The sequence below is a fragment of the Mirounga leonina genome, unplaced genomic scaffold, assembly GCF_011800145.1.
Source record: "Mirounga leonina isolate KUSES-001 unplaced genomic scaffold, KU_Mleo_1.0 Mir_101664, whole genome shotgun sequence".
NCBI lineage: Eukaryota > Metazoa > Chordata > Mammalia > Carnivora > Phocidae > Mirounga > Mirounga leonina.
The window spans coordinates 11120914-11145655 of record NW_023270175.1 but is presented as its reverse complement, the minus strand read 5'-3'; the positions used below and the strand labels follow the sequence as shown (position 1 = coordinate 11145655).

Below are 24742 nucleotides of genomic sequence, written 5' to 3'. Positions count from 1 at the left end.
CAACTTTACCATAGAAACTTCCAAACAGGAACAAGAGAGAAGAGAGTATAATGCAGCCCCATGTGCCCAACAACCCAGCCCCCAGACAACTCTCAACATATGGCCAGTGCCATCTCATCTGTTATCCCAAACTTGCTGGATTATTGTAAAGCAAAAGCCGTATCATTTCATCTGTCAATACTGTAGCAGGTATCTCTAAGAGATAATGACTCTTAAAAAACCCGTAACCACACCACCACCATGACCACACCTACAAAATGACCAATTCGTTAACACCACAACTCTCGTCAGTGTTCCGAATACCCCGGGTGTCTCATAAATGCCTTTGACACTTGCTTCGTTTGGATCAGGGAACATACAGTATTGAGAAGGCTTCTCCCCACTCCCCACTCCCCACTCCCCACTGTAGTTTATGGTTTAAATGGAGAGCCTGCTGCTAGTCGCCAAACTTCGGGCAGCCGGCAAAACAGCCTCCTTTCCAGCAAATCTCCAAGAGGAAGTCCACAGAGGCTTCTGAAACGTAAGGCCCCTGAAATTGGGCCAAAGGAAACAACCCTAAAAGAACAATGCCATGATTGATTGTCTCGCTTAAAGGCAAGTCTTGGAGCTCTGGTTAGTTGACAGGAATTAAACTGCAGATCTCTCTTTGGGAAGACCTTGTACTCCTAGAGTGTCTGTCCACCACCGTGGCTCTCGTGCCTCTAGCAGAGCGTCCCACGCCTTTAGGGGCTCCGCTCACGTGTTCCCCCGTTTTCAGTGAGGACCGCAGGAAAGATGAATCCTGGTGGGTTCGATTTCAGTCGACTCCGGTTAGTGCACATGGCCTGACACGATCTGGTTCAGGTTTCCCTGAGTAAATCATTGTTAGTAGCCATTACGAAAATGATTTCTGGCAAAACTATAATTAAAGCCATGCTGTACAAGTGAGAGGCAATTGGCAACCAGCGGGAACAGCCCACCCCAAGCCCGAGTAGCTTGGCTTTTCTTGGCAGGCTGTTCCCCAGCCGACCGCAAGAGCGGTTCCACGCCAAATAAGGGAGGGAGGCCTTGGCTCCAGGGGATCTGAAAGCCACAGAGGCAGCCTGTCCCCTCCCCAAAGTTACTGGCCCCTCGGCCCATGGGGGGCATGTGTGTGTGTGCGTGCAGTATGCGGACAGGATACACGTATCAAAATATGTCCGCCTTCCCACGCAGCCCAGAACATAGGCCGTCGCCCTGTTGTTTAGGTCTATCGTCCCGGGGCAAGTAGACAAAGACTAGAATAAGGGGTGAGCGTTCGTGTGGCATTTTAATACTTTTCAGTATTTTTAATGCCTTTCTCCGGACGACATACTCTTTTCACCTTACAACAATCCTGTGAGGTAGAGAAGAAAGGAATAATCTTCAGTTTGCCAGATGAGCGAAAGGAGGAGTGGGGGATTTCAGAGACTTACCAAGGCTCACACAGTGAGTTAGTGGCAGAGTGGGAAGAGGAGTGCAGAACTCCTAATTCCTGACGTAAATGGCTAAGAGAGAGAGAGAGAGAGAGAGTAGAGGTGCATGTGTGAAGAGCTGTGTGGAGGTATTCGCTCTGAGGAAGGGACTGTACAAACATAACGCCCGTATGCATGTGCTTGTAACAGCCCTCCCAGATGTCTAATACTAGCCTTGATTTAATGAGATAAATGTATACCCATAATAGATTGCCGTAGTTCAGGTTTTCAGGTAACCGTGGTCTGGACCCTATTGCAGACCCCTCAACCATCTCCAGATACTTCTGAAACAATCTTGCCCCAGGGTACCAGTTAGCTGACTGGGGCTGCTCAAGTCTACCTGAGGAGAAACCTCCACCTCCTCTGCTTTCCCCATGGGACAAGGCAATCCATGGCCGAGAGCCTGGCGCTCTACCCAGTGGCCTGAGGCCCCCTGGAGATTTGCTGACCGGACTCCCGTACGGTGTCTGGGTGGCAGGGGGGGCGTTAGGACCTAGTAATTAGAAAGAGAGAAAGTATTCTTGTGGCTGTTGGTAATTATTTTGCTTAGCTAATGCCACTCTCCTGCCACTCAGAGGGGTGTGGGGGCGCGTGAGAGAGAGAGCATGTTCCCAGAAGCCAATGCAGTAAGACCTTATTCTAACATAGCTATATTCTCATTTATCCAGTAGTCATCACGACAATTTTCTTCTAACCTTTGTTGTTGTTGTTGTTGTTATACATTAATCCATCCATTCATTAACCCAACTTCTCTTTTCATTTTCAGTTTGGGCTTCCTGTAGACACCCTTTTCCTGCGCAACAGAGCTGGGCCTCCCTTTCTCTAATTCCCCCTTAACACGCCTGAGGGGACACACAACCCATGCCCTCCCCTCTCTTCCTGCCAAAGTTTATAGAAGCCTGGGAGTCTGAGGATGGCGTCTGGCCTCTGGTCAAGAAGCCAGCAGTCACGTGGCTCGGAAATGGCGATGCCTCCTGCATCCCAGTCGTTCCCCCCACCCCCGCCAGCCACTCTCATCTGCTATTCTCCACCACCAGCTTCCCTGTTCGAATTCTGATGGCTGCTTGTTTCCCTGAAGTATTTGCCTCCACCATGCCTGGGTAAATGCCAGTTAGTCCCAGTTAGTCCCAGTTAGTCCCCATGCACTGGGCTTCCCTGACTCCCCCCCCCCAAGCCCCAACAGCAGCCAGAAATCAAGTTGTGTTAAAAATCCAGAATGAGTTTATTGACACCAAGCCCTTTCCAGAAAACATGACTGCTGAAGAAAATAGCATAAATTTCTGCTCTCTATAATTCTGGGTACCCCACAAATGCAGAAGGGAGAATAAACCTGAATGTTATTACCAGCCTAGTGTCTTCAATGATAGACTTCTGGAATTCTTCTGAGGTGTCTCAGTATCTCTGTAATCTCCCTTAGGGCTCCACACCATCCCACTCAGGCAGGCCCAGTCGCAGGTTCATGCTGGAAACTGCCAAACTGCGCGGTCAAAGAAACAATGTTTTCAGCTTTGCTCTGATGAGTCTTCCAGTCCGTTTATTTGGTGCAGGGGATGAGTTTTAATCTGTATTTCGCATGTGTCCCCCCATAAGAAGAGGTGAGACCATCAGCTGGGGAGGAGAGAAGAGGTGTTGTGTCTTGGAAGGCCCCTGACTTTATCTCCCGTCTAACGATGTGATATTTAAAACATATTCCAGCCCCAATTTTTATAACGGGCCCATCTGATAATGGCTTTGGGAACCCCTTTGAAGTAGAGAGCCCTCCACTGTCAGGGCCACCAGGTACAGCGGCCTTTGGTGTTCGGCCAGCAAGAGAGAGAGAGAGAGAGAGAGAGAGCTGAAGGTCACGTGGCAATGATCTGTGGCTAACGCGCCGTTTCTCTGCCCTTCCTTTGCAGTAATCCATGGCTGTGTACTGAATAGTATCCCCCGCTACAGCTGGACTGGACTCCATTTAGCCTTTTAAGCCAAGGTTCCTATTTTAACTGACAGCTTTCCTTTGTTGGGGGGGGGGGCGCCAGGCAGCAGCCCCCACCCCCGCCCCTGCCATGTACTTCCACTTTGAGTCCCATCTCTTCTTCTGAGTTCTGCCTCCAGAGTCCCCTGGCACTGATCATGACCTTCTTCTTCTTTACTTTTTTTTTTTTTGAGTTTTTTTTTTTCTTGATCACCTATTTTTTCCCCCAAAACACACAGTTAAACCAGGCTATGCCAAATTTTCAGGGCTTTTTGAGGTGTTGAGAATGGGGAGGGGCTTTCCTCTCTTCCCTACAAGATCATAAATAATAGGAAGCGAAAAGTAGAAGAAACAAGGAGCGAACCTACGCACACACTTTCTGTGTTCTTGTCGGCAGAGCGAGAGCGCAGTTTTGATGTGTGCTGTTGGGTGAGTCACTGGTTAGTGACCAGAGGCAGGTATGGAGTATACACTAGTTTCTTGAGAAAAATCCAAGTCTCATAGGGGAGCGTTTTAGGAGACCCCATGCTTGGAGGTTCAAAACAAAACAAACAAAAACTGGACACTCCGCCAGGAGCTCAGAGAAATCCTAAATTAGGGCTGTCGAGTCTCCTTGGGAAAGGCATCTCAGCTGCAGCTGTGATGTCTCGGTGTCCAGTTTTATGGCTCTTTCCCAAGAATCTCAGACTGAAACAACCAGCCGGTCACCATTTCCCCGGGGGTTATCATTTGCCTCACAAATGGGGGGGGCTCTCATCTGCATTTGTTTATACATTAACTACTTGAGGCCTGCGGAGCTCTGAACACTTCAAAAGTAGTAGACCTCCAGCCAGCCCTGGGGAGAACTTCCAGGACTAGGCGGGAATGTCGGGGCCAGGGAGAAATTTTGGTCTGTCTAACAGATAGGACCCAAAGGAAATGGAGACCCGGAGAAGTCGAGGGACTGGCCCCGATGTCCCAGGCGAAATTCAGTGTCTCCTGACCCCGGCTCCCTGTCACAAATGGATTCAACCTGCTCCTCTATGTTGCTGGAGACCAAGGTCTTTTGATGTCCAGAGAAAACGAACAGTTAGCATTATTACAGGGCCTTTGAGGGTTCCCCCTGCCCCCATAGAAAACTACCTGAGGATGGAGTGGGTAGGGCCGGGCAAAGCAGAGGACTCCAGGCCAGCTCCTGAGCTGAGCGTTTCTGCTGACAGTGCCCGTCGGCTGGTCAGCTTTCCTGGAAGTCTGGACTGGGGCCCAGGCACACGAGTGTTGAACAGGTGCCTTACAAGATCCTTGTAATCAAGGAAGTTTGGTCAACAAAAAAAAAATCTAACCTGCGAGGGAACAGAAGGCCTTCAGAAAGTTAGCTAAAAGGATTAAAATAGTTCTTTTACTGGATAGCTTTTCTCACGGTAGACAGAAAGATTTTTTTTTCCCCTTCAGTGAAGAGGCTTTGTAATTAATACAATTGTTACTATTTTTTTTAAATACCCTAAGTACTTTGTTAGCTTCTGGTGAAACAAATCCAGTCATTAGAAATGGTCTGCGCTTTTATTTTCCCAGACTGGAATGGAATGGCTTTCTTGAAAAATCCCCACATGTGATCCCGACACACACACACACACACACACACACACACCCCATTTCTCTTAAGCCAAGAAGTTTGCTTTTCCTCGCTGCGGTGCAGATCACTTTGGGTTTGGGTTTGGGTTTGAATCATTTGGCATTCACATGTGGTTGGTTTTTTTGTTTTTGTTTTTGTTTTTTTATTAAAACAAGAAGCTTCAAACCGGTGTGTGGTGTTCTTCAAATCTTCTCAGCAGATTTCCCGGTGGTTGCGGTCTCTCGGTGACCCCCTTTCTAACCTGTCTTCTCCAAGTATAATCTGTGCTGCCTCCCGCTGCCCACTCCCCTTGCCTTGTCTTACTTTGAATGTCCTTTTTCTTTGGCTAATTCCATGTTTTCTCTTTCTCTCTCCCTCTCCAGCTTTTTTTAATCTTGTCTTCAGCAGCTGCACTAAGTCTAAAGGAGAAGACTGCCATTATATTGTCTCAAACCAGAAACCAACCAATCCCCTTCTCCCCTCAAACTGTGCACATAACACACCCCACACGCTCCACACGTGTTCACGTGTCCCTGTGTCCAGGCAAGAAGCTCTCTCCTGGCTTACATGGTATTCTAAATGGAAATGTCCTGTCCTAACCTAACCAAGGCAGGAAAAGAACCTGGAGAATGGACCAAATGTAACCACAGAGAGACAACTGCAGGATGACTCACCCAAGTGTAAGTGACTGGGGCAGGAGACCTCAGCCGTGGGTGTGGAAGTGCTGTTCGCAAGTGTCCCGGTTTTCCTTTTTAAACACCAATTCTCCGGTCCAATGGGTTGACTGTCGACGGCCACCATTAAACATTTCTGAATATGGAAGAGAAAGTCAAGGGACAGTTCTCTCCTCAGCATTCACAGGCCTTCTGCAGAACCCTCCTCCCCTCCTCCCCAGCAAGGGGGAAAATGGATCCACTCACACTCAGGTGGAGAAGGGAGAGACAGGAGGGGGTTTAAGCTTAGGAAGAGCAAAATTACTCCATTCAACCCTCCAGGGCCAGTTGGGGTTTTGAGAGAGGTTTTTGCTCGACCTGGGATCTGCGAGGAGAGCTTTCGTGTTGATAAATCTGCCTTGAATTCATTGGCTTAACTCACATCAAAATACCATGTGAGCGTGCTCCCTCCTGTATATCCCTACATTGCCATTCCACTGTCTGGCGTCTCCAGAGAGAGCCTCTTTGCATGTTTTCCAGAATCTCTGTGTGTTTTTCCTTTCTTCTCCTTTGTTCTTTTTGCTCAAAAGTGTGACCAGTCACCACCCCTCTGGGGTTTTCATTCGCCAGGAGAAACATCCCAAAACCAGCACTGTTTAGCTCGATACCTTTCTAATGTCCGTGTCAATTTTCAATAAAATTCAAAGAAATGCTCAATGGCCGTGTGATCTGATCTTAAATCGTTAGATGATGCGTTCCACCACGGTTTGCCCTAGGAGGGGGTAGCTGCCTTCCAAGTGGGTGATCGCTAGCGGCTCCGGGGAGGCAAGCCCATATACGATCTTCATGGGTGGGCTGCTGTGCCCCCCTCTCCCCATTTGGGCCAGCAATTCTTAAGGGTCGGGGTGGGGGTGGGCAGGAAGTCCTCTACTTTTCCTTCATTAGCATGGATTTAACTGATGCATTGAGCTGATTATCATCTAGGATAAAAGGTGGAGGAAGTGGAGTGCCAGATTCTACAGAACAAGATTCTGGTGAGTTTTAATTCCTGAAGGAAAAGAACTCTGCACCGCACGCCTTCTGGAAATTCATGAATATGACCGTGCTTTATGACTCGAAAAGCATTCTATAGATAGCACGTAGGACTTTATGTCCTGGGTCTACCAGGGAGGGAAGCCTCCTCCTGTTGCCCCCAGCATTAAAGTGGGCAAGAGGGGAGAAGGGCCAACTTTCTACAATTCCGGTTGCGGTCGAGGTAGGGTTTTCTTTCCCCGGTTTCATTTCCCGATTGGCCAGAGGCTGGAGACCCGGAGACCGGAGAAGCGTCCCCATCCTCTCGGTACCGGAGGAAACGACACTGTCCTGCGTTTGCGCAGCTCACACACTAGAGGGCAGCAGAGAGAGAGAGACACGCTCGCTTGTGACGTCACTGAGCAGCCGCGGTGGAAAAATACAGGCGCTGGAGCCCGACACACTTGCCGTCCGCGTGTGCTGTGGGGCAAGTTGGGTTAAAAACTTGTCTGTAAGGGGCGCCTGGGTGGCTCAGTCGTTAAGCATCTGCCTTCGGCGCAGGTCATGGTCCCAGGGTCCTGGGATCGAGCCCCACATCGGGCTCCCTGCTCAGCGGGAAGCCTGCTTCTCCCTCTCCCACTCCCCCTGCTTGTGTTCCCTCTCTCGCTGTGTCTCTCTCTCTGTCAAATAAATCAATAAAATCTTTAAAAAAAACTTGTCTGTAAAAGGAGAATAGAAGTAATTGCCTTGCAGGGTTATTGTGAAAGCTACGTGAGCTAATGTAAATTAACCACCTGGTTGTTCAATAAGCCACACCCCTTATTAAGGATGGAGTTTTCCCTTTACTCGAAGTCCCTTAGGCTTCTCTAATCCAGGGTTTCTCGACCCCAGCACTCCTGACATTTGAGGCCAGAGAGTTCTCTGTCGTAGGGGCTGTCCTAGGCTTTGCAGTGTGTTTAGCACCCTCCCTCCCCCCAAGCTGTGCTAACCAAAAATGTCTCCAGACATTGCCAAATGCCTCCTGGAGGGCAAAATCATCCCATATTGACAACCATTGTTGTAGGCCAGGGGTCAGCCAACGTTTTCTCTAAAGGACCAGATGGTAAGTTATTTTAGGCTTCGCAGGCAATGGGGCCTCTGCAACTGTTCACTCTAGCACAGAAGCAGCCATAGATCCTATGTGAAAGGATGAGCATGGCTGTGTGCCAATAAAACTTTATTTATAGATACTGAAATTTGAAATTCACACGTGAATTTCATTTTCCTATGTCCTAAATTATTATTCTTTTGAATTTTTTTCAACCATCAGAAAATGTAAAAAGCGTTCTTAGCATGAGGGCCTTACAATTGCAGGTGGGGGGGGGGGTGCCTGGGTGGCTCAGTCGTTAAGCGTCTGCCTTCGGCTCAGGTCATGATCTCTGTTTCTCTCTCTAGCAAATAAATAAATAAAATCTTAATCTCAAGAAACAAACTGGGGGTTGCTGGAGTGGTGGGGGGTGGGAGGGATGGGGTGGCTGGGTGATGGACATTGGGGAGGGTATGTGCTATGGTGAGTGCTGTGAATTGTGTAAGACTGATGAATCACAGACCTGTACCTCTGAAACAAATAATACGTTATATGTTAAAAAAAAAAAAGATAGTAGGAAGGGAAAAATGAAGGGGTGAAATCGGAGGGGGAGATGAACCATGAGAGACTACGGACTCTGAGAAACAAACTGAGGGTTCTAGAGGAGAGGGGGGTGGGGGGATGGGTTAGCCTGGTGATGGGTATTAAGGAGGGCACGTATTGAATGGAGCACTGGGTGTTATACGCAAACAATAAATCATGGAACACTACATCAAAAAATTAATTAATTAATTAATTAATTAAAGAAGAAAAATAAATAAATAAATAAAATCTTAAAAAAAAATGCAGACGGGGGAGCAGATTTGGTCTGTGAGCCATAGTTTGCCGACCCCACCTCTAACGCATTTTAGTGCTGGTTGGTGTATCACTGAACCTAAAGGTGTTAGAAGAAACTGACCAGTTAAAAGAAATCAGAAATAGGGGCGAGTGAGTGGCTCAGTCGGTTAAGCTTCTGCCTTCGGCTCAGGTCATGATCCCGGGGTCCTGGGATGGAGTCCCTGCATCGGGCTCCCTGCTCCGTGGGGAGCCTGCTTCTCCCTCTTCTACTCTCCCTGCTTGTGCTCTCTCCCTCTCAAATAAATAAATAAAATCTTAAAAAGAAACAAGAAATCAGAAATGAAGACAAATGGCTGAAGACTTAATGCAAGTTAGTGGGGGAAATTTTGTATACAGTTCTGCTAGAGCATGGACGCGGGGGCAGGGGCCTGTTGGGGCAATGAGGGCCTGCTCCTGGGACATTGTTGAGCAGGTGACAATGCCAACTGCTTCTAGGGAGAGAACCGGGCCTCTAAAACCCTCAAAATAACCTAGCAGCCAGGGCCCCAGCTGGAAGCACTGAGGTTAAGCAGTATCCTCTCCTATCCGAAATGCCCCGACTTGGGGAGATTCATCCCTTTGCTAAAAGCACAGCTTTCTTCCAAAGCCCTTCTTTTAAAATGCGGGTCCCCCTGGAAAGCGTTGTGCATCAGACAGTAGTACCTCACAGTGGTTTTGCCACCAGGTGCTACCTTAACCTGGGTCTCTATCCATACCCTGTGCTACCTCTTAGCTCCTTTGGCTTGGGCTTTAGAAGGTACCTGCCCTGGGCTCAATATCTATAAAAAAAATTATACATCTATCTGTTATGTATAGACTTGGGGCCAAATTCCTTATCTTGGTTTGGGGCTTAAATTACTTGTCCTCAATCCAATAATAAGGATATATTGAAGTCCTCCCGTGGATTTGGCCCTGTGCCCTATGCTATGGGGGATATTGTTGCATGAGATCTAGGTAGACACTGCTCTTGCGGAACTTACGGACTGCCTGCATCTTATCTACTCAACCCAATGTTCCAGTCCTTCCTACTACCCAGTCTTCATCTCAGCTCACCAGTCTGCACAAGCCTCTCCTGGAATTACACAAGCTATTTGTTGACTTTGTCTGAAATATCCTCTACTGATTTAAATCCTGCTTTCGAGGCTCAGCTCCCACCTTCTCCTTGAAGTCTTTCTTGATCCCATCCACGTATCCTGAGCTCTTCTCCATTTTCAAACTTCTTAGTTGAACTTTTATAATCTTTTCTGCCTCTTGTTTGAGAGACTTCCCTCCTCAAGAGCTGTCAAGCTTCCAAAGGGTAAGAACATCATTTATAGCCCTTCAGAGAGCCCTGTAAAGAGCTGGCCACACAACAAAAGTAATTAAGAGGTATCGAGATTGAGATTCTTCAGCAATGTAGGGAGCTATTGCAGTTTTCAAACATTTAATTTTGGAATTAATTTATGAGAATACTATAAAGTATATCCACATACTCTTGACTCAGATTTACCAGTTGAAAACATTTTGCCCCATTTGCTTTACCATTGTGTGCTCTCTCTGTGTATACAGATATAGATCTATAGATAACTATACATATTTTTTCTGAACCATTTGAAGGTAATTTACATGTATCATGGCTCTTTACCCCTAAATATTCCAGTGGGCATTTCCTAATAATAAGGATATTCTCTTACATAACCACAGTTATCAACTTCGGTAAATTTAACATTTTTACAACACCTTTATCTATTGAAAAACATGCTTTATAACATTTTTTTCTTGCCATATAGGATTTGGTCTAGGATCACCCATTGTGTCCTCTTTATTCTCCTTTTATATAGAATCTTTCTTTGTCTTTTTTGACATATATATATTTTAGAGAGGGGGGAAGGGCAGGTGGAGAGGGAGAGAGAGAATCTTTTTTTTTTTTTAAAGATTTTATTTATTTATTTGAGAGAGAGAGAATGAGAGAGAGCACATGAGAGGGGGGAGGGTCAGAGGGAGAAGCAGACTCCCTGCCGAGCAGGCAGCCCGATGCGGGACTCGATCCAGGGACTCCAGGATCATGACCTGAGCCGAAGGCAGTCGCTTAACCAACTGAGCCACCCAGGCGCCCGTGAGAGAGAGAATCTTAAGCAGGCTCCCCACCCAATGTGGAGCCCAACACGGGGCTCGATCTTACAACCCTGAGATCATGACCTGAGGTGAAATCCAGAGTTGGACGCTTAAACGACTGAGCCACCCAGGCGCCCCATGACATTGATATTTTTAAAAATCCCATTTAAAAAATAGATTGTTCTCGGGGCGCCTGGGTGGCTCAGTCGCTAGGCGTCTGCCTTCGGCACGGGTTGTGGTCCTGGGGTCCTGGGATTGAGCCCCGCATCGGGCTCCCTGTTCAGCGGGAGGCCTGCTTCTCCCTCTCCCACTCCCCCTGCTTGTGTTCCTTCTCTCACTGTCTCTCTCTGTCAAATAAATAAATAAAAATAAAAATCTTTAAAAAAATAGATTGTTCTCATTTGGGGTCAAGGTGTCGCCCAATTTCTCAACTATATAATTACTGGGTTTTTTTCCTTCTTTGCTACTAATTATCGGGGGGGGGGGACTATAAATCCATGCAGATATCCTACTCCTCATAAAAAGTTTTCCCCTAGATTTAGCATCTATTCGTAATTCTTGCCTGAGCTAATCTATAAAATGATGAATTTCCAACTCCAGCACTCCCTTCATGTTTACCAGTCAGCACACAGTATTCTATTGTAAGCCAAGGCCCTCCCTTCTCCCACACTACTTCTTTAGCTACTTAGTAGCACTGTGGACTTAGGGCTTATGTCATTGCTCTCCTTTTTTTTTTTTTTTTAAGATTTTTTATGTATTTATTTGACAGAGAGAGACACAGTGAGAGAGGGAACACAAGCAGGGGGATTGGGAGAGGGAGAAGCAGGCTCCCTGCTGAGCAGGGAGCCCAATGCAGGACTCGATCCCAGGACCCTGGGATCATGACCTGAGCCGAAGGCAGACACTTAATGACTGAGCCACCCAGGCGCCCCTGTCATTGCTGTCCTTAATGATTTTGATGCTCAAATTACCAAGATTTGGCCAGTGGGAGCTCCTACCTATTGCTTCTAATCCGCTAGGAAACATTCCTCAAGAGGATATTGTAACGCACACTACTCTGGTCAAAAACTTTCAGTGAGCTAATTTTGGGGGTAGTTTATGGGGGTTGGGGCCAGGCTTTGGGTCTCCCTCCCTTAAACCCTCACTGACTCCCCCATAGGAAAGGACAGGGAGGGAAGCTCAGAGCTGTCCCTGTGTGCAGTGTAAAGATGGTGGTAAGAGCCTGTGTTAGAGCAGAGAAAGATGATGGAGGAAAGGAGGATGGATGATGACAGGAAGTTTCTGGATCATTTTAGGATTGTGATGGCTGCCTTTATCATTGCTCCCTCCTACACTTCTCTTCAACCATTACACAGACAATTTATTTCTGCTTAGAGGTCTCAGCTCCTGCTCACTGAGAAAATAGCTGTGGCTTGTGAGAAGGGGATGGGCTGAAGATAGGTTGGCTGAAGGATTTTTTGATCAGAAGGATTACTAGGGAAAGAAGGTCATGGAGAACCATGCAAATTTTGTTCTGTTTTCTAAAGGATGGAGCTGGGTTTTTTTCCACAGTGGAAATTACAAATGAAATCTACTTATGGCTGTCCCAGGGCAAATGGCCTCTAATATCAGTTTCTTTTTTTTTTTTTTTAAGATTTTATTTTATTTATTTGACACAGAGAGAGAATAAGAGAGAGGGAACACAGCAGGGGCAGTGGGAGAGGGAGAAGCAGGCTTCCCGCGGAGCAGGGAGCCCGATGCAGGGGGGCCCGATCTCAGGACCCTGGGATCATGACCTGAGCCGAAGGCAGACGCCCAACGACTGAGCCACCCAGGTGCCCCCTAATATCAGTTTCACTGCCTTTCATTTTGTAGTCCAAGTTCAAAACTCAGATTGCAATTACTTGTTGCTATATGATGGAGAAGTTTTAATCCACACCGAGAAGAAGTAGTTTTTATTTTTTCAAATCTTTTTCTAGGCATGATGTGTATTGAATACAATGCTGATTTTGATCAAAGTCGGCAGTTTAGGCTGAAATTAATCCAGCTGTGAAATAACAAATCAGCTTAAAATGTAGGCTCCATGAAAATGAATTTCACAAGGTTGGGACATTGGGAAGAGCCTTCATTCATTCATTCATTCATTCAATGATTCATTTAATTCAACAAATATCTCTGGAGTGTCTACCGGAGCCAGGTCTAGGTGCTAAAAGCAAGATGAATGAGTTCCTTATTCTCATGGAACTGACATTCTTGGGGGGTGGGAACAGTCAAACTTTAAAAAATAAATTTCAGAAGTTGGTACATGCTGTGAAGAAGAAGGAAAAAACAAAACAAAACAAAACAAAACCTAGGGCAATGCAATGGCAAATGACTGGGGGAACACTGGATAAGGAGTCAGGTGACAGAGATTCTGATCTCAGCTTTGCCAGAACAGTCTCTACAGCCTTCAGCAAGTCAATTCACCTCTCTGGCCGTATTTTTCTCACTCATACAAAGATGACTTGAATGTATGATCTCTAAGCTTCCTTCCTAGTATCGAGTTCTCTGATTTGATAGTTTGAAGACCATTACTTCAATAAACATGAATGCTTACCGTTGAGTCAAAGACAAAGCACACTCCGTGTAATGGGACAGACATGGAAATAAATCATTATGCAACAGTGTGAAAACTGCTGTTATCTTCTGCTCTTCTTAGTCCAATATACCCCTACACAGAAGATGTGTCATATAATGAGAAACATGTCATTTAAAAAAATATGTCATTTAGGGGCGCCTGGGTGGCTCAGTCGTTAACCGGCTGCCTTCGGCTCAGGTCATGATCCCAGGGTCCCGGCTGGGCAGGCTGCCTACTCGGCAGGGGGAAGCCTGCTTCTCCCTCTCCCACTCGCCCTGCTTGTGTTCCCTCTCTTTCTCTCTGTCAAATAAATAAATAAAATCTTTTAAAAAAATAAAAAATATGTCATTTAAAGAGGTAAAGAGGGCAATGGGTCAAAGCCCCCTCATCCAAAGGTCCCGCTGCCAGTGGGACGCTGAGTTTTATGTAGGACTATTTTTCCCCACCAAGATCGTAATCAGTTCTAGGACAACAGAGAAAACCCTGTTTCTTTTTCCTTTGTATTTCTACTATATTGAGCTTACGGTAGGTGCTGTGTAAATTCCCGCTGAGAGACATTTGTTGATTACTTGAACATCGCACGTTGGCTGCAGACAAGGACCGAGGAAACTGCCTAGAGCAGATCCGCAGGTGGAGTGACAACGTTTGACTACGGAGTGATTAACCACTTGCTGCTGTGCAGCTTTTAACCCTCTTCTTTGAGCTCTTTTTATATTTTGTAGTATTTTGCACGTTTTATTTTTTTAATATTTTATTTATTTATTTGACAGAGAGAGACACAGCGAGAGAGGGAACACAAGCAGGGGGAGTGGGAGAGGGAGAAGCAGGCTTCCTGCCGAGCAGGGAGCCCAATGTGGGGCTCGATCCCAGGACCCTGGGACCATGACCTGAGCCGAAGGCAGAGGCTTAACAACTAAGCCACCCAGGCGCTCCTATTTTGCACGTTTTAAATTCATACATGACAAGCAGAATTATTTGCAATTGCGCTCAGAACTGTGTAAACATGGTGTCTGGATTTGTCAGCAACTGGAATGGCATACGGATGATACAAGTGGCTGACCTGAGAAGTGGCGCTGTGGATGATTTTCTTTGCCAAGTATTACATTTTTCCTATGTTTTCACAATAAAATACAAGGCTAAGGACGCACGATGTAGAGGTTTTCGATCTAGCCTCTGAAGAAAAGGCGCCTCGGAGGGCTGACAAAGTGTAAAATCCAGACCGAAGTCCCCCCCCCCCCCCCCCCCCAAGGGCACAGTCCCACTGTCGCACCGCTCAAAAACCCAGGCGAAAGCGTCAGGCAAGCCGTTGTGCCAACAATCATCTGAGGGCGCCTTCCAGGGATTTCAAGGAATCATGTTCCCGAACCTCAGAGAACCTTCCAAAATTCCCTTCCCAAAGTCCCCGCCCTCCGCTTGTCACCGTAGTGCGTCAAAGGCCCGTAGTCGTCACAGGAGGGAAAAATGTACCTCGCGCGAGATTCGGCGACGGGATTTCGAAGTTAGGGAACAGCCACGGCGCACGCGCACTGGCCTCACAACCTCGGGGCGGCACGCGGGTAGGTAGGCTAGAGCCCAGAAGAGGGGGAGCAGAGCGTGCTGGTGTCTCCCCCCCGTCACCGCGCAGTGCGTGGATCTGCGGGTCGCTGGAGGTGCGGAGCACCGGGCCGGGCCCGGCCTCCCCGGCGCGCGAGTGATTGCGGCGGGCGCCCTTCTGCGCCTCCACGAGTTGGAGGAGTGCCGCCGGCTTGCGCCCCGGCGTCGGGACGTGAGCTCGTGCTCGCCTTTTCCTTCTTAACGGTCGCCCCCCACGCACACACTCCAGTGCCCTGAGAGTTGGTCTTCGCGCCTCGGCGCGCCCCCCCTCACCCGGCCCCTCCCACCGACCCCCGTTCCCGCTCGCTCCTGCTGGGTAGCCGGCTTCATCCCTGGGGTCCCTGCTTGGGGGCGGAGAAGATGGCTGGCGGACGTCTGCTGCTGGGGGGCGACTTCCTGTCGCCGCCGCCGCTGCCCCCACTCCCGCCGCCGCCGCTGCCCCCCCTCCCGCCGCCCCCGCCCGAGCCAGTGCTGGAGCAGTGGCGCTATAGCCACGAAAGTGACTGGCAGTGGGCTCTGCGGCGCAGCTTCATCTGTCGGCACCTGCACAGCTATCCCGGGGCTGCCCTGGACCAGCTCCTCGCGCTCTCCGCCGCCTGGACCAACCACGTTTTCCTGGGCTGCAGGTGAGGAAGGTGTGAGGGTCGGGTTAGGGACCCGGTAGGGGGCTCGGGGATGGGGGTCGGGATAGAGACGGGGGCAGGATACGGACGAGGGCTTAGAGGCTGGAGATTTGGAGGTGCTGGAGGACACCAGGGGGTTCAGTATTGGTCTGGGGGGATCGGCCGAGCGAGGTGATCGAGGATAACATAACAGCCAGAAGAAGGGTGCGGGGATCGCGGGAGCAGCTCCTCCAGGACCAGGGATGGAGATTAAGCAGCACCTGGAGGGGGATTGTTGAGGGGTGGTCATTGTGGCGGTGGTTTTGGAGGGCGTGGGAAATGACGAATAGCAGAATCTCGGACCTGCGTAGGACCTTGCAAGGATGCGGTATCCGCAGAGATGCTCGACAGTCGGGGCTTCGAGGGTCTGCGGGCGGAGGTTGGGGGGGGGGAGGCAAGGAAACCCGGCTAGTCTCCTCCTGACCACTCCCTCTTTCCATCCCCATTAAATAAAACAGCACCAGCCCCCCGACGGGGTTTTACTGTCTTCTCCTGGGGAGGCGGTTTGTATGAGGTCTCTCAGCTGCAGGGTCCGCCTTGCTTGTAGATTTGCGCATAATGTGTCTGGACGCAAACAAAGAGATGGATATATCTTACTCTAAAAATGGATTGCTCTCCTTTCACCTTAAATGTGATCAGGAGGATTAACATTTGGCCTCTGGGTGAGGTTTTAGGGGTGTGTGTGTGTACCCCCCCCCTTTCCTAGAACCTGGTGCGCGTTCTGAACAGGCCTCTTTGAGAGCTCTTTGCGTTCAATGGAGACTGCAGTATGGTTCCAACGCATTTTTTTTTTTAAAAAAAAAAAACAGACTACTTGGACCTCTGTCCTTCTGCACCTCAAATCGGTCCTAGACTAATCATTCCTTTGATAGACTGAGAAGCTTCTTTTTTTGGACACTCCTGCCTCATGGTGAATTTTTTATTAGGAAGGATGAGAAATTCTGGAAAATGATCAAATTCAGCCAGTTCAGTTCTAGGAATGACCATAACAGATAGAGAAAAATAGGATTGTCCACCTCTACCTTTAATTGTTGAACATAGCATCTAGTGTATACTTTGTTTTGTTCTGATCACCAAAATTTATTTTTTCCTATTTTCTCTAGGTTAGTATAATTTCTGCCTCCAGAGACAATGATTATTTCACTGGAGGAACTGGTTACAACTGGGGAAGCCTCAGTTATTAATCAATTCAGATAAATCTAATTGACCTTCACTTAACAATATTGTTTTTGCAGTTGAAAAAGTACCTTTATCCTATAATCATACATCTGCTTGATATCACAGAAGGCCGTGGGAAATCTGAATCCTGAAAAAAAATTTTTTTTACGTGGGGGAGAATAGCTATCCTTTGTGTTAATAATAAATCTTACCTTCCCACAAGAATGTAAGCTCCTTTGGGAAAGAGCTTTTTGCTTTCTTATTCACACTTTTATCCTCAGTGCCTAGAAGAGTGTCTTCTGCATGATCGCCATTCAATAAATATGTGTGGGGTAAACAGATGAATATAGCTTTATAATGTACAACATATTTTAATTCTTTATGTATCTCTCTTAATACAACAACCTTGAAAATTAGGTGGTATCTCATTTTTACAGCTAAGTCAATGGAGACCAAGAAGTTAAGTGACTTTTCCAAGGTTCCACAGTCGGGACTAGGACTCAGGTCTTCTAATGCTCTTTCCACTGAGACACAGCTGCTATATTTGGGAAGGATGGCCCAGGAGTGAAAGCAAGTAACTGACCCAAGCCACATCATTTTTATATCTCAGGATTTCATTCCAAGAACAACAGCCCTTTATATAACTAGGGCATTAACCAACACAGAACAGGCCAGGGGTAGTTGGTGTTAAAAGCTCAAGCATCCAGGACATTTGTGTGTGTGTGCACTCACCCAAGCACATCTGTGTGTAGAGTGTGTGTGTAACAAGATGAATGAATATATATATGTACACACACACATACATACACACATTTCATCATCATACCACATTTTAGTTAAGTCAGTTCTGTCACTACAAGAAGTGCCATAACATCAAATAGCTTAACTGAAGAATAATGTTTACATTGTATCTGATAACATAGATACAAGAGAAAGGGAAGGGGTAATAAAGAATCTTGGAAGCTAGGGACCAAGTGCAGTGTTCCACGTTAGTTGGGCTTTATGTTAGCTGTCAGCTTCAGAGGGGTAAAATCTATATTCCAGTACTTCTTAAGGTTGATGTTGGCAGAGCTCATTTTCTGGTCTGTTCTTCTATGACAGAAGATTGTTCTCTCAAGGGAACTGCAGAATACATGGTGTAACAACCTCTTCTGAATTTAAATTGTTAATTTGTTGTTCATCCCTTGACTTTGGGAACAGGTTGTAAATAGTAGCACTCCCCCCCCCCCCAGTGAAGAGCTTTCTGTGGTCTGTTTTAGTTAGGGCTGAAATAACTCCTAGGTCAAGGGTATCTTTGAAAACTCCTTGATCATAAGACCAAGCCAGGAGGAGCTCACATGTTCAGGGAGGCAAACTATGTTTCATTCTTTTTGGTGATAGTGGCGATTTTCATGGAACAAGCTTGACTATCTTGATTCTGCAACAGTGGTTCTCAAGCTTAAGCAAGCATCACAATCAACTGTCAGGCTTGTTAAAACACAGATTGCTGGGCCCCACCCCAGGCTTTCTGATTCAGTAGGTCTGCGGCAGGACCCCTGAATTTGCATTTCTAACAAGTTCCCAGGTGGTACTGATGATCAGGTGATGCTGGCCCAGTGATTACACCATGAGAACCACTGCCTTATAGGATAAAATAAAACAGTGTTTTTCCAGTATCCATTTGGTCATTTTTCCCTCATAGTCCAGGCAACCAGGAATCTCAAATAGCTGAACTTATTTCTCTTCACTGTTTTGTCTGTTTCATAAAAGTAAACAACCTGTCAAACATTTTTTTTGTGTGCAAGCAATTTCTAAAATATGTCTTGTGGCTAATGGAAAGTTAGTGCAGGTAGGTGGGGAGATGGGGTAACTGGGTTATGGGCATTAAGGAGGGCACTTGATGGAATGAGCACTGGGTGTGATATGCAACTGATGAATCACTGACCTCTACCTCTGAAACAACAAAAAAAGAAAAGTTAGTGAAGTCTTCTAATCAACTGTATCTATAGCACTCACATAATTGTTCATATGAATGCCTGGGGAACTGTAAAATTTTTACTTAAAAACTGTAGATAATATATCTATATTTAATAAAGCAGAATGGTTAACTAGAGCATTCAGGTTTTCGATTATTCTTCATCAATAGGATTAGAAGCAGAGTCCTGGCCTATTGATTTTTGATGAGATATTTATAGGAAAAATATATCTTAAAATGAAACCAGGTTTGCTGCCTTGATTATTGTCTCTTCCTTGTTGCTATGAGACTGATTTTTGGAAGGGAGATGCCAGTTGAGCTCATGTTGTGAAACTAACTTTGCACATAGGTAGCCTGCATCAGTCACCAGCTAAAGAAATGGGAGTGGGAGCTTTCCAAAGATTTATCAATAATCTGGTTGTGTGTTATTCATTTATGATGTTAAGAGTCTTAATAGTTTTGAATAAATAATTTTATACTTGGAAATCCTGATCTTTGTTTAGTTTTCAAACCTCAGCTGTTTTTGGACCTAGTAGAGCAGTTTAATTAAAAATTTGGAAGCATTACTAAATACTTGTTAAATTTCAGGTGCATCGTAGATCATAAGTATGCGCTTATCTTTTTTCGAGAATGTAAGATTCATGAAATCACATGTCTTTGTCCGTTATAAATCATCTTTATGTATGCCAGGCATGGTGGGACAGTTGAATAGCATCCTGATTTCTAAAAGCTTGGTACATAGTAAGCTATCTTTGAAAACGCTAAAGACCTCCTGAGGTTTTTTGCTTTTGTTTTTTTAAGCATTTATGATCAAATGGGTAAATTAACAGACTTAAATATATAATATGTGTGCATCTTAAAATTACTGTATTAGATTTGCCTTAATGATACTTGGCATCATGGTCTCTCCATAAGGTAAAATACCGTATAGCCATTAAAACTCATGTGGTAATGATATAGAAAAAAACTTATGATCTCATAAATTAAGAACAACCCCCAACCCTACCAGAGTGCAAATCAACATAGATGATCTATAAGAGATTTGAGGGGGGGGCCGTGGTATGGAAAGCATAGAGAAAGGAATAAAAAGTAAACTTCAAATGTTAATGAAGTTATCAGTGGTTGGATTTGTAGGTGCTTTCTTGGTGGGTTCTCTAAAATTTCTGGAGTGAAGGTGATACTTTATTTTTTTAAAGATTTATTTGTTTATTTGAGAGAGAGAGAATCTCAAGCAGACTCAGCGCTGAGCACAGAGCCTGAGGCAGGGCTCAATCTCACAACCCTAAGATCGGGACCTGAGCTGAAATCAAGAGTCAAATGCTTAACCGCTTAACTGACTGCACCACCCAGGTGCCCTTCATAGTAGATTTTTTAAAGTAACACCTTTAGGGGCACCTGGGTGGCATAGTCCGTTAAGCGAACGACTCTTGACTTCGGTCTGGTCCTCATCTCAGGTCCTGATCCTGGGGTCGTGAGATTGAGCCCCGCCTCAACCTCTGTGCTTAGAATGGAGTCGGCCTGGGATTTTCTCTCCCTCTCCCTCTCCCTCTCCCTCTGTCCCTCCCGCTGGTGTGCTCTCTCTCTTTCTCTAAAATACATGAACAAATCTTTTAAAAATAAATAAATCTACGAAAGAATACATAATGGAAACCAGTAATTAAAGTTTTACTGGCTTAGCTTATTTAAAATTTGTGGAACCACTTCTTTGTTCTTGGATAGCTACTCTCTGAAGAATTTTAGAAATGGGAATGAAATCCTAGTGGTCTTATTAAAGACTCTAGATTAATATTGGCATTGTTCTCTGAATAGTCAAGAGTCAGGTACTATACAGTCTTTTCCATTATTGTTTGAGCTGGTTGGGTTTCCTCAGTATTGTGACTTCCTGCTAAAGGACTGAGAAGCTGACTGTGTTCACAACCTACGCAAAGGTTTATTTTTATAGCCCATGGGTGATGTTGAATTTTGTGGCAGATGTGATGAATAGGGAACAGTAGGTATAATCATTACTAATGCTGGAAGAAACCTGAGAGAAGAGTGAATGGACTGAGCCCCAAATGCATCACTTCTGCACGCTGTGTGTATGGCCTACGTGCCCTTTACAGTTGTATGCCATATTTGGAATCAGGCCGGAATCGAAGCCTGGGGAAGTCTGACTGGAACTCAAGGCGAGTGGCTTGGGTGTCGTGCCAATTCAGGTAGCAAAAGTGGCATCACCAGTTCAAGATTATTTATAGACTTCCACTCGCATAATCTTCTGTTTTCATCCTGTACCTTGGAAACTGGACTCCCAAATCTGAGTGGAAGTGATATATAGCAAGTACGGTGTTTTAGGCTTTGCAAGGAAAGCCACCTGATGGGTGTGGAACCAGTTGTGCCCAAAGGAAAACGTTACCCTCCTTCAGGTTCAGAACCTATTCACGTCAAGGTGTGATAGTTACTCGTATTCAGAACTTTCTTCCCAAAGGCCACCAGGAGTCTCTTCTTTTGGTCATAGGCCAGGAAAGGCTCTCAAGGTAGGAAGGGTGAGTAGGTCCCCATGATAACAAAAACTTCACTTGAGCCTGTATGTTTGTTTCTCTGCAGTTATATGATATTCTGTCAAGCAGCCAACCTACTTTATGAGGAACCCTTTAAAAATTGTATGCTTCGAAGCTTTTTATTATGGAAAAAATTGAACACACAAAAGTAAAAGAGTTTAAAGGACTTCCATGTACCCATTACTCAACTTCAGCAATATCAACAGTTTGTCATGCTGCCCTTCTCATTTCTTCTGTGTTGCCCCCAGTTTTTTTGTGGGAGATAGTCTGGAGTATATTAAAGAAAATCTCGACATCATGTCACCTGCGAATACTTCAGTATGTATCTGTACCAGACAAGAATTTTTATTTTTATTTTATTTTTTTTAGTGGGGAGAGGGGCAGAGGGAGAGAAAGAGAGAGAATCTTAAGCAGGCTCCACTGAGCGTTGAGCCCATCACGGGGCTGTGTCTCACAATCCTGAGACCATGACCTGAACCAAAATCAGGAGTCAGATGCTTAACTGACTGAGCCACCCAGGCGCCCCACAGATAAAAATTTTTACAAATAGAGTCATAATAGGGGTGCCTGGGTGGCTCAGTCAGTTAAACATCTGACTCTTGATCTCAGCTCAGGGCTCAGGTCTTGATCTCAGGATCATGGGTTCAAGCCCCATGTTGGGCTCCATGCTGGGTGTGGAGCCTTCTTAAAAAATAGAGTCAATACCATTATCTACACTCAACAAAATTAACAGTAATTTCTTAAAATCCATGTTGAGTTTTCTCCACTTGTTTCAAAGTGTATTTTTTTAATGTTATTTTTAAGTAATCTCTTACACCCAACATGGGGCTCAAACAACCCCGAGATCAAGAGTTGCATGCTCTACGGACTGAGCCAGCCAGGCGCCCCTCATTTGTATTTTGGTTTGTTTGATTCATGATCCAAACCAGGTCCATGCACTGTATTTGGTTGATCTGTCTCCTTGAATCTATAACCCCATTCCCCTATCCTTTTATTTTCATGCTTTTTATTTGATGAAGAAATTGGATTGTCACATAGTGTTTCCTTTGTTCTGGATTTGGCTGGCAATGTTCTTATGGTGATGTTTAACGTATTTCTGGGAGTGAGGGGCTTGCTTAGGTTCAGGTTCAATTATTTGAAGGACAATACTTTATAGATAGTGCTTTGTAATTCCTCTCGTATAAAGGGACACATGTCTGCTTGTCTCATTTTTTAGTGATAGTAAGATTATAAAGTTCCCATAAACTTTTTTAATCAAAATTTTTATTGCGATAATTATAGATTCACATGCAGTTGTAGGAAGTAATACAAAGAGATGCCCTGCGTTCTTTACCCAGTGATAACATTTTGCAAAATTATTGTGTAATATCAAAACCAGGACAGTGACATTGTTAACAATCCACTGATTTTATTTAGTCTCCCAGTTTTACTAGTACTCGTGTGTGTGTGTGTGTGTATTTTTAGCTGAATACAGTTTATTACATGTGTAGGTTTGTATATCCACTACCACAGTCAAGATATTGAACAGTTCCAATACTATAAGGATCCCTCACATCACCCTTTTATAACCACATCCGGGGATGCCTGGGTGGCTCAGTCGGTTAAGTGTCTGCCTTCGGCTCAGGTCATGATCCCAGGGTCCTGGGATCCAGCCCCGCATCGGGCTCCCTGCTCCTCAGGAAGCCTGCTTCTCCCTCTGCCTGCCGCTCCCCCTGCTTTGTGCGCGCTCTCTCTCTCTCTCACAAATAAATTTAAAAAATCTTAAAAAAAACCCCACATGTTTCCTTCCCACTCATACACGATACTATGTGTATCAGTAGTTATTTACTTTGTATTGCTGAGTAGTGTTCCGAGGTGTGTACATACCACAGTTTAACCATCCACCTGTTGAAGGACTTCTGAGCTGGTTGCAGTTTTTGGCTGTTACAAATAAAACTGCTATGAACATTCATGTACAGGTTTTTGTGTGAATGTAAGTTTAGATTTCTTTGAGATAAATGGCCAAAAAAAAAGGGCCATTGCTAGGTCGAGTGGTAATTGCATGTTTAATTTTATAAGACACTTCCAAGTTGTTTTCCAGAGTGGCCATACCATTTTACATTCCCTCCAGCAGTCTATGAATGATCTAGTTTCTCTGTGTCCTTGTCAGCATTTGATGTTCTCGTTCTTTTTTACTTTAGCCATTCTGAGGGTGCAAAGTGATACCTCGTTGTGGTTTTAAAGTACCTTTCTCTGGTAGTTAATGATGTTGACCATCTTTTCATGTGCTTATTTGCAGTATGTCTATCCTCTTTGGTTAAATGTTCTGTTCATGTCTTTTTGTTCACTTTTTAATATATATATTTTTTTACTCTTGCATTTCGAGGGATGTTTATACTGGATACCAGGTTTTGTTTTGTTTTGTCATCAGGTGTTTGGTTTGTAAATCTCTCTCCCAGTCTGTAGCTTGTCTTTTTGTCCTCTTCATAGGGGCTTTTGAGAGCAAAAGTTTTTAATTTTGATGAAGTCCCTTTTATCAGTTTTTCCTTTTATGGATCTTGCTTTTGGTATCAAGTATGAGAACTGTTGGCCTAGCCCTAGATCTGAAGATTTTCTCCTGTGTTTCTAAAAAAAATTTATAGTTTTACATTTTACATTTAGGTCCATGATACATTTTGAATAAATTTTTGGATGAGAAGTGAGGTTGAGGTTTTGTTTGTTGCCGATGGATGCCCACTTACTCCAGCACCATTTGTTGAAAAGGATGTCCTTCTCTATTGAGTTGCTTTTGCAGCTTGGACATGTTTGTGGGGGTCTCTTTCTGGGTTCTTCCCCATCAACTTTTCACCTCATAGGCCTAGCAGTCATTGATGATAATTTATTATTTTATGATGGGTTGCAAAATGGCAGTAGTCTGTCATTCCTTTATTTATTAGCTGGAATGCTTCTGTAAAAGAGATTTTTCTCATCAACTCTTAGTTATTCTGACGTACAATTTGTACAGGAAAATGCCAGATAAATGCTTGCCTTCTTCCTGTAATATTACCTGTTTTCGGAATAATGACTTGATTCCTTACCATCTTCCAAAGGTGACCAATAATGAGTTTGTAAGTATCATTACAAACTAATGGATCGTTAGCATATTTGTTATATCTGACTCCACTGCAGGTTATTATTCTTATTGATAATCCAGTTGGCTCACTTTGTCAGTAGGAGTGTGTTCAGATTGGCTTCTGACTCCATTTGACACAACCCCTGAGGCCTTTCACAGCTTCCTTGTTTCCAGGCACAGGAATAGCTCCCAGGTTCATCTTGTACATTTCCTCCCCCAGACTTGTAATCAGCCATTTCTCTAAGGACCCTGATTCCTTTTTGTGGGAAATGGTAAAGACCATAGTCTGGATGTTAACAACCCAGACACTCTTACTCTTAGTACCTCTGTAAATATAGAAATGTAATTATTTACATATAATATACATATATGACAGAGAAAAATCATGAGTTTATATGGATGCTTTTAATTCATATTAAAAGATCTTCACTTAA

At 45.2% G+C, this 24742-nt stretch overlaps 2 protein-coding genes across 5 annotated transcripts in view; both read left to right on the top strand.

The window, feature by feature from the left end:
• Nucleotides 1-6415, top strand: part of SEPTIN6 (septin 6) — a 66413-nt gene extending 59998 nt beyond the window's left edge. The window contains exon 10 of one of the 4 annotated variants that reach the window (XM_035007886.1): nt 5401-6415. In XM_035007886.1, the coding sequence (XP_034863777.1) occupies nt 5401-5410 (10 nt within the window). In that variant the 3' untranslated portion in view covers nt 5411-6415. The other 3 variants (XM_035007877.1, XM_035007891.1, XM_035007901.1) reach the window with 3 other exon arrangements.
• Nucleotides 6416-14852: 8437 nt separating this feature from the next.
• NKRF (NFKB repressing factor) overlaps nt 14853-24742 on the top strand; it is a 14003-nt gene continuing 4113 nt past the window's right edge. Inside the window, exon 1 of the mRNA XM_035007865.1 lies at nt 14853-15532. Coding sequence (XP_034863756.1) covers nt 15267-15532 — 266 coding nt within the window. The 5' untranslated portion in view covers nt 14853-15266. The remainder of the gene's footprint in view (nt 15533-24742) is intronic.